Raw genomic sequence first — 9,288 nt, 5'->3', positions numbered from 1 at the left:
TATCTAAATTAATTTATTAAATTTCTTAAGTACAAAAAATACATATGACGAAATGACCCGTAAACACGTCATTATGAACTGGGGAAAACAATAGCACCTATAATATGATACTCTAACAACAAAAATGCAGTAACATGTACACAAAGATAATTTTATAATTTTATATATATATATTTCAAATTATGCCTGTTTATACTATTATATGTATGAGGGGGAAATGCAGTACTTCCTATGGGCCCGGATTTCTGGGAGTCCGGGACAGCACTTTACTGATCAACTATATTTTCTGTACTCCCTACTATTATTATAATAAATAAATTCACTGTAATCTTGTTTGATTTCAGCTAGTACTTGGTTTAAATTCTGTGAGACCAGGTGCTCCCAGACTTGAGGAATAAGGCGGAAAGGGCCCGGACTTTACAATAGTACCAGGGTCCTAAGAGTTAATGGTGGACCTTGTAAATTATAACATTCCTTTGTCTTTAGTATATTAATAACATTTACCCTGTATGATCCTCCTTCTGCGTACCCCCCCCCCCTTTTTTTCTTTTCTTTTTTTGTCTTTGTATCATCATAGCTTAATGATATGAAAAGTAACTTTATACCAAGCCTGCATCTTTAGCCATTCCATAGAAAACGGAATCCGGGTCTGCCAGAAGAACAGCAGGAGGGGCAAACTCTGCTATTTTCCCATGGTCTAACACTAATACCCTGCGAAAGAAATGTAAACTTGTCAGGATATGTTTCAAAATTACATATTGTCAAATCAATACAGTTTTTAGCTTAATGAGGATGTTTTTCATCCCAATGACCTATTGTTGTGCCACACTCACCTGTCACTGTCCATGATGGTGTTGAGGCGATGTGCGATGGTGAGGACGGTACAGTGTGCGAACTGCGACCTGATGGTGGCTTGAATCAGGTCGTCGGTCTCCAGGTCGACGGCAGCGGTGGCCTCGTCAAGCACCAGCACGCGAGACTTCCTCAGGAGAGCTCGGGCAAGACACACGAGTTGCCTTTGGCCGATGCTTTGAAAAGAAAAGTGAGACCTTATGGATCAGATGTGTCATGGGGTTTAAGTACGATTAATAATCAGAATTAGGTAATATTCTAATAGCGCGTTTTAATAAGACTACAAGTTTGGAATGTGTACCATGTGCCATCGTGAGATTCATAACTGTCGCACGGTAACTACCAAGATATCTTGTTTTTGTGGATCTATACTGTAAGTTTCATAGCCGTGCTCGTATGCGTTATTCTCTGTGATAAACCGCCACTAAAACAACCCACTTTGTATGAATATCCATAATGAACCCTGATTCCTCATTCAGCGAAAGGTGATTCAAACTCCGTAACGTACACTGATTAAGACTCCATTACCAGAAAATCATTCATACTCCATGAAGAACACTCATTCAAAATAAATAATGAGCATCCATTCAAACACTATAACGGCTAATTCATTCGAACTGCACAATTCACAACCATTCGAACTTCGTAACGACTTTATTTCAATACGGACCAAAGAACTCACCTGAAATTAGCCCCGCCTTCGTCCACCACGTGCTGCAGTCCCATTGGCTGAGATCGGATGTGGGCGGCGAGGTGAGCCAGTTCGAGCGCTTTCCAGATGTTGCCGTCAGAGCAAACGCCGAGAGGGTCCACGTTGAGACGCACAGTCCCGCTGAAGAGCACTGGATCCTAAGAAGTAGGACACAGGCCTAGTTTTTTCTTTCTTTCTTTCTTTTAACCTCGTTTCATATTTTGGGAGAATGTTAGCTCTGATTTAACATTTAAGTTGGGTTTGTATATAGCGATTACAATTATGAACACCTCGCTTCAGATTTTGGGGAAATGTTAGATTTGATTTTAGAACTCTATATTATGAATACGATTCGTATCTAAATACTAGAATGATTCGAGCTCTCTACCTGGGGAATAATACTGATCCGACCTCTCAGATCGTGGAGGCCGACATTAGCGATGTTGACGTTATCAATGTCAATCTCGCCGCCAACACCTTCAGTCAGCCGAAAAAGCGCCAAAGTCAGGGAGGACTTGCCCGCTCCTGTGCGCCCCACGATGCCAACCTGCAAGGAAATGGGTCTTTATCGTGCTTCTGAACGGAGAGGGATGAGGAATGCAAAACGTTTTATTTGATCTTATTAATTCACCTCTTTGTTTGTTATAACTGTTATTACCCCCATAGTAATTAATATATAAATTTCATTACCACCATCATTGCTGTCGTTAATAATTCATTATTTTATTAAATGATAAGAAACTTTCACATATATTTTTCTTTCCTCATCGAATGTTTCCCTTCCCCTCCCTCCCTCATTCACTCTTTTTCTTTTTCTTTCCCTTGCATTCCCCTCCTTCCTCTCCCCTTACCTTCTCCGCTGGCTCGAAGGAACACGTGATGCCCTTAAGAACGAGGTCGAGGCCGGCTCTGTAACGCGTCTGAAAATTCCTGAAGGATATTTTTCCTTCCTCGGGCCACACGGAGTGGGTGTCGCTCGTGGTCCAGGCTGCCTCCTGTTCTCTCTGAAAGCGGGTGTGCTTATTATCTGTTTTTCGTCGTTTTCAGTTTATTCTTTATTTCTTTCCATTCTCCTCTCTCTCTCTCTCTCTTGCTTTTCTTCTTCGAATGCGATTCATTTGGAGTGTGTGAAGGAAGTTCAACATGTCCCTCTAGAAGTGGATATTATTTGCTTTCCCCTTTTCCTTCATTTTACCAATATTTCTGATTAATAGGAAATTGTTTGGTTTGTGATGTCATTATGCACTTTACTGCGTGGGATTCTGTAGTCTTCAGTGCATAGAAAGTGAATGATTGTATGTGCGTGCGTGTGTGTTGTGGCAGCACTTTATATCTCATATATGGAATCAATTCTTAACGCCCTTCTTGTGATTTCTTGTGTTTAAAGGGGTACACGGAAACAAATACATAAAGGAACGGCTCTTTCTCTTTTTGAAAGAGAAAGAGAAATGTGTTTAACATACCTCCAAATAGTCGTTGATCCTTTCCACGGATACAATACTGGCCTCCATTTCAGATGAGACGCGCACCAGCATTTCGAGGTCGCCGATCAGCTGTGGATTTGAGACAAGGCATTTAGTCTTCTTTCCTCCTCTCTTTCTCTTCACTTATCTATCTATCTGTCTCTCTCTTTCTCTCTCTCTCTATCTATCTATATATATATATATATAATATACACATATCTGCATATACACAGACACAAACACACACATATAAATGTGTGTGTATATATATACATGCATATGTGTATGTGTATTTAATATATATACATGTATATGTATATATATACATATATACACATACATGTGTTTATATATATACATATATGCGAAACTCGACTCACCCGCACCACCACCCAAGGTCATTTAAGCCTCGCACGCCACCTACATTGAGCGCGTAGGACAGGGCGAGTCCCAGGAGGCTGGCGCCGACGTACTCCCTCCCGACCACGCCCACCATGGCCGTCGTAAAGGTAATCAAATGCCCTACGGTCTCAAGGTTCACTGTCACCCACCTGGAGAAAACAAATGTGAATCGATGAGAATGGAAAAGTAGCATTTGTTGTACTTGTAGGAATAAAGATATAGTAATCATGTTAATACGTGGTCTAATACCAGGTTACTTTTACTGACATGTAGGAAAAAATGGACTATAAGTAACCCTAAATGAATAATTATTTAAAAAAAAAATGAAATAAAATCTCTATACTATTCTAATACAATTGCTCTTGCCAACAATGATTTCTGAACATCATTTCTCATATTATCCTACAATCACTGCGGGGAAAATAACAAACCCTTCCCTTATAAATAAAATAGGCTCGTAGTACCTGTTGATAGCGGCATTGGCATACACAGCTTTCAAGGATAAATCGACTTTACGAAGAGACTCCTCGTAGAATTCTTGTTGCTTTTTAAATGCTCGGATTATGGACACTCCTGGAAGACAAATAAAAAAAAAATGTATTGGTGAATGCCCAATCATCAATGTAAATCTAACAAACATTGCTAAGATATTTAGCAACTTGCAATGGCGGGTAATAATTTGATTTTTTAAACAAAGGGGCAAGAGACACGGATGAGAAATTTAAGACAACAGCAACTGAACAGTAATCGTGGAGACAATTGCTATTTGTTGAATAAACCCTGAACTGAATTTGAAGATAGAGACAAACTGAGATTGGTAATGATAGTAATGATACTAACTAAATAGATTATGTCAGAGAAGATGACCTAGTTAACTAGTAAGAAAAATATAATATTGCAACGGCAGGTGATTGAAAATTAATCCTGCTCTGCCTGTTGATTAGTTAATCAACAGACAGAGCAGGACTAATTCTCAAATGCCTCTGCCAGTTATACAAGGAAATTTGCACAGTTGGTAGATGCAAGGAAAATCGTTTAAAAAAATCAGTACTCACGTCACTTATTTTCAACAGTCACAACACAAGCGCCATTTGTATAAAATTTAATTATTTTCCCTTTTGTAGTCTTATGTGGCAGCATTAAACTACATGCAATAATCTTACGAACTGTGATCTGCTGTCGTATGTCTATCCCCGAGTCTGCAGATTTACACACGCAAAATCTTCTAGGCCGACATGTGCTTTCTCGTGATGTGATTTGCCTCACCTTGAAGAGTCTCGCTGAAGTGAGAGTACACAGGGGATCTTGAGACGGACGCAATGCGCTTGAGTTGTCTTGACGAGGCGATATAGAACGACTGGACGACGTAGTAAAGGGCCATGATCGGTACCATGAAGACGCCAGCCGCAGGGATGGCGGCGATGATCATGATTAGTTTTATGATAACCTGAAAATAAAGAACGTTAGATATTATGGGTGTGTGTACGTATGCGTACATGTCAACATATTTATATATTTATTTATCTGTTGTCAGTAAACACAATATGATAAGTTAACAATGTATCACGTTAAGAACAAACGAGGAAGCTTCTGCAAATCCACCTTGCAAATCGATCTCTCTCACCTGCACGATGCGGTCGAAGGAAGCGCAGACGACGTCCGGCAGGATGATGTCCAAGACGCTGATTTCCTTGCTGAACCTGTTGATGATCCTCCCGCTGGGGTTGGTGTCGAAGAAGCTCATGGGGAGACGCACGACGCTCTGCAAAAGGCGCTGGTGGAGGGCCCGCGACGCCCTTAGGCATCCCTGCATTAGCGACAGCATTCCCAGGAACAGGAACAAGGCTGTGAAGATCATTTCACTGGATATTATTGTTACTAAGATTGCTACTATCAACAACAGATACGCCATAAACCGACCGACATCAGTGCAACATATGTACATGTCCCTACATTAAAACCCCTTAAAACACAAAGTAGAGAAAAGAGACAAGGGCACAGTTGCTTACCTTGCGCGACTCCAAAGGCCCCATAGCCAAGGAGGAACATTTCTCGGGTGACGGCGAAGCTGCTCGAAGTAACGTTAGCGCCACATAAATCGTTTGCACTTGTGAAGGAATATTTTGACAGCCATACATTACTGCTAACGTTACTAGTCTAAAACCAAAGGTTTAAGAAACGTAATATAAATGAAATGGAACAGCAACATCCTGTGTTTGTTTCATTGTAATTACTCCAGGTGCCATCTGGCCACTATTGCTGTCATTCAATCTTTATATGTACGCTGAAATATATGCTTACCTGTCCAAGAGTTATAAAGACCAGAGGAACCACAGCATAAACTAGACCTATAGATTTTCCATATATTAGGTAGACGTGTCGAGATATCTGCGAACGCATTGTATTGCATTAGGTGATGTTATGATTTAATTTACTAAAGGAAGAATAACAAAAACGATACATGCACATGCACTCACCTACATATACATACTCCCATTTTTATATATGCAGATGATATATTCATGAATATATGAGCACTAGCCCTTCCAGTATATACTGTTTCCGGTATAAACAAATTTATATCCAGATCTATACAGCTATTAAGTACTAAATTTAGTAAAACGTTTACTATTATTAATATAGTACATTCTCGCACCTTCCCTGTTTCAGATATTTCCTCTTGCACTAGCGTTTGTCCTTTGATCGTTTTGCTACTAACTCTCCCTTTACTTCGCAGCTTTTCTGTCTCTTCTTTTTCATCATTATTTATCTTCATAGTGAGCAGCGGCAAGTCCCTACCACGTAAAAGTAATATGTCAAAATTCCTCTACATTCACTTTTTTCTGCAAAACATTCTGCTCGTGGGAAGATATTTGTATTCTAACGCTGTTTGGTATTACTAGTAACAAATTTTGCATATATTTGTTACGTATTTTTGTCATATTTTCACATACCTTTAAAATTTCTAAAGACTACTTATATCAGTTGTTCTGTTTTTGTTTTGTTTTTACCTGTTGTTAACAGAAGACTTGGTGGACTCCGATGACACCTGACGAAGGAGAGGATCAGATCCCGACAGCTTCAGATCTGCCGGAAAAAAAAAACTTGTACGGGGCCCTGTATTGCTTATTGTGTTGGGAAAAGGTGAAAAGTTACGATCTACAATTAAAAGAAATACACCCTGTATGTGTGTCTCAGTCTAACATTTTCTTCACCTTCAGTTTTCTCTTCTTACTTTTCTCGTTACTCTCTTACCTTTTTCGGATTTTTCTTCTGCGTTTTCAGTTTGGTGGCGCAGCACATAGTTGGCGAAGTCTCCCTGTTTGGCTATAAGGCTGTTGTATGTGCCTTTCTCTAACAATTGGCCGTCCTTAATCACTATCACCTCATCCACCCGAGGTAGAAAGGTCACAGCATGGGTCACCAGAAGGCGAGTCTGGATGGAGTTAAAGGCGACTAATCAGCGAAATGAGGTTTCTTTGCATATTTAAAACTATTTGTGTACGTGGTATGGTTAGTTCCCCTTTGGTATTACATATATTAATATCTAGCTATATATAGAGTACTCTTTATCTAAATACCTTGTCTTTCAAAATACCCTGAGGTCCGATAACATTATCGAAAATGAATCGACCAACGTGGGCATCGACAGCACTCAAAGGGTCATCAAGCAAGTAGACGTCAGCATCACTGTAGGCAGCACGAGCCAAGGACACGCGCTGCTTTTGACCACCGCTCAGGTTGATGCCCTAGATACAAGAAAATTATAATTGTCATTTAGTAATGCTATATTTTTCACTCTACATTATGTGAAATGTATTTTATATATATATATTTTTTTAATCATGCAACTCTATTTACTGAAATTCCTAACACAAATGTTGATTAGGAAAGCTTCTCTCACCTTTTCTCCAATCTCTGTCATGTCGCCTCCAGGGAACATGTTAAGGTCTTGCTGGAGGGCGCATACAGTCAATACCTGCCGGTACCTCTTCTCATCGAAAGGCTGGCCCCAGATGATGTTGTCCCTCAAGGTGGCATTCTGGAGCCACGCCTGTTGGGACACATATGCCACACGCCCCTGCAAGTGTAACCTTTATCAAACTCTATACATTATAGATACAACCTATTAAAACACAATAAACATGACTATTAAAAGACAATAATGACTAGTACTTCGCTTAATCTGTTTATATCTAACTTATCTAGATCTTACTTTGCTCTGTATTGTGGTTGTAATATGAGTTTTGAGCTTTACATGAGATGTATTTTTTGAATCAGTATAAATACAAATATAAAACAGCACACTTACATTGACAACAACTTTGCCCTCAAGCTTCCTCATCTCCCCCAGGAGTGCCGAGATGAGAGAACTCTTGCCAGCACCTACTGATCCCACCACTGCCACCAGTTTCCCATGACCAACTTCCAGATTGATGTCTTTCAACTCCCAGGTTGCCTGGTCTTCGTCGCCTGCCCAAGTGAATTTGCCGCGTCGAATGACTAAAGCATTAGCTAGAAGATAGTTCTTTGTCAGAAACCCAGAATAAAAAGTTCTTTGTATCCTGAAAACTTCATATCTTCATGGAAATTTCATATAAGCAGTGAGAATGGAGAACAAATCATATAGAAAATAACACAAATATTCAATGTATATGTACAAAAGCATAACAGAGAATGAGGTATTATACTAAAGATTGATAAGGTAATAAAAACACTTACCTTCAGAATGATCTCTGCATACAGCTGTTGGATCCAGTTCCTCTGCACTGGTGAACTTCTGGACTCGCTTTAAAGCTACAGTTACCTTCAGAAATTGGTAAATTGTTAATACTATTGCCATACATTTTTTAAAGTCAATCTTGCGGGAAAAAGTTAAACAGTGACTGTCTGGTTTTTATAATATTGCATACATGAACCTTGAGCATACACTAACCAACTTAGTTTAACTCAGATATACTCTAGAGGCCTAATACCAGCGTTTGTGCATCATACATTTTCAAAAATATGAAGACAAGAGAAGGATAATATCAGTGAGAGGAAGACAAGCTGGACGATTGACTGTTAAGAAACAGAGCTTTGAATTATAATCATATCCCTGTTCAGTATTCAGATTCAACAATTTCATACCTGGATTATGTCGGAGATGATGATGGGCAGCTTACAGATTGGTATCCTCATGATATTGAATAATGATATAGACACAAAGGCTTTTTCTACATCAAGGATGTTCTCCGGAGATACTAACAAGTATGTAGTAAAGGTGGCCAGAGCGACCTGAGGAGTGACAGAAATTATTACTGCAGACCTTGGGATCATTAGTGACTGCAATTCCTACAATTAGTATTAGATAAACATTGATGTTAAGATATAACAAGCATGAACTTTCACACGGTATGTATAAATCACTATTTCTGACTTTATTTCAGTAATTTACTATGAATAACTTACTGTGTATGGTGATGTGCCAGATAAGAAAGAATTGAGGGCTTTACACAGAGCCACTTTCTGTTGAAGATTCATTTCTTTTTTTCTGATTTTGTCTACCATGCTAGAGAAGGCTCCTTCCCATGCATATAGTTTCAATACCTGCCATGCAAAATCATGCACATGTCAGACGTGTTTGTGATGGCATGTTGAATGAAAACAATTATAGCAACACGTCAGTTCACTTATTCCAAAGTATTTAAAACACAACTTTTACTATTCAAGAACGACCATATACTTTTACTAATATAGGAAAACCAAAACTTTCGTTCCTCCTTCAACGGACCTAGGATAATTATAAGTCCCCCAAACAATAAAAAAAACAAAAACAATCGTTCACCTTAATTCCACTAATGATCTCGTTCATCAACTTCACTCGTTGATCTCCGAACT

General features: G+C 39.2%; 1 protein-coding gene across 2 annotated transcripts in view; it reads right to left on the bottom strand.

The window, feature by feature from the left end:
- Positions 1-9,288, bottom strand: part of LOC125034290 (multidrug resistance-associated protein 1-like) — a 17,085-nt gene continuing 7,797 nt past the window's right edge. The window contains exons 11-32 of one of the 2 annotated variants that reach the window (XM_047626049.1): positions 9,236-9,288; positions 8,860-8,997; positions 8,539-8,685; positions 8,131-8,215; positions 7,721-7,923; positions 7,313-7,489; positions 6,990-7,157; positions 6,664-6,844; positions 6,420-6,495; positions 6,065-6,203; positions 5,710-5,796; positions 5,418-5,565; positions 5,033-5,253; positions 4,675-4,855; positions 3,873-3,981; positions 3,431-3,557; positions 3,007-3,096; positions 2,395-2,547; positions 1,932-2,090; positions 1,535-1,701; positions 834-1,028; positions 1-711 (exon numbers count right to left, since the gene is read on the bottom strand). The exon at positions 9,236-9,288 is cut by the window's right edge and continues 99 nt beyond it. In XM_047626049.1, the coding sequence (XP_047482005.1) occupies positions 600-711; positions 834-1,028; positions 1,535-1,701; positions 1,932-2,090; positions 2,395-2,547; positions 3,007-3,096; positions 3,431-3,557; positions 3,873-3,981; positions 4,675-4,855; positions 5,033-5,253; positions 5,418-5,565; positions 5,710-5,796; positions 6,065-6,203; positions 6,420-6,495; positions 6,664-6,844; positions 6,990-7,157; positions 7,313-7,489; positions 7,721-7,923; positions 8,131-8,215; positions 8,539-8,685; positions 8,860-8,997; positions 9,236-9,288 (3,116 nt within the window). In that variant the 3' untranslated portion in view covers positions 1-599. Of the gene's footprint in view, positions 712-833; positions 1,029-1,534; positions 1,702-1,931; positions 2,091-2,394; positions 2,548-3,006; positions 3,097-3,386; positions 3,558-3,872; positions 3,982-4,674; positions 4,856-5,032; positions 5,254-5,417; positions 5,566-5,709; positions 5,797-6,064; positions 6,204-6,419; positions 6,496-6,663; positions 6,845-6,989; positions 7,158-7,312; positions 7,490-7,720; positions 7,924-8,130; positions 8,216-8,538; positions 8,686-8,859; positions 8,998-9,235 lie in introns of those variants that run through there. The other variant, XR_007115656.1, reaches the window with a different exon arrangement.

Source organism: Penaeus chinensis, chromosome 17 (genome assembly GCF_019202785.1).
Source record: "Penaeus chinensis breed Huanghai No. 1 chromosome 17, ASM1920278v2, whole genome shotgun sequence".
Taxonomy (NCBI): Eukaryota; Metazoa; Arthropoda; class Malacostraca; order Decapoda; family Penaeidae; genus Penaeus; species Penaeus chinensis.
The sequence above is the reverse complement of the archived record's forward strand: the minus strand, read 5'-3'. Positions and strand labels throughout refer to the sequence as shown.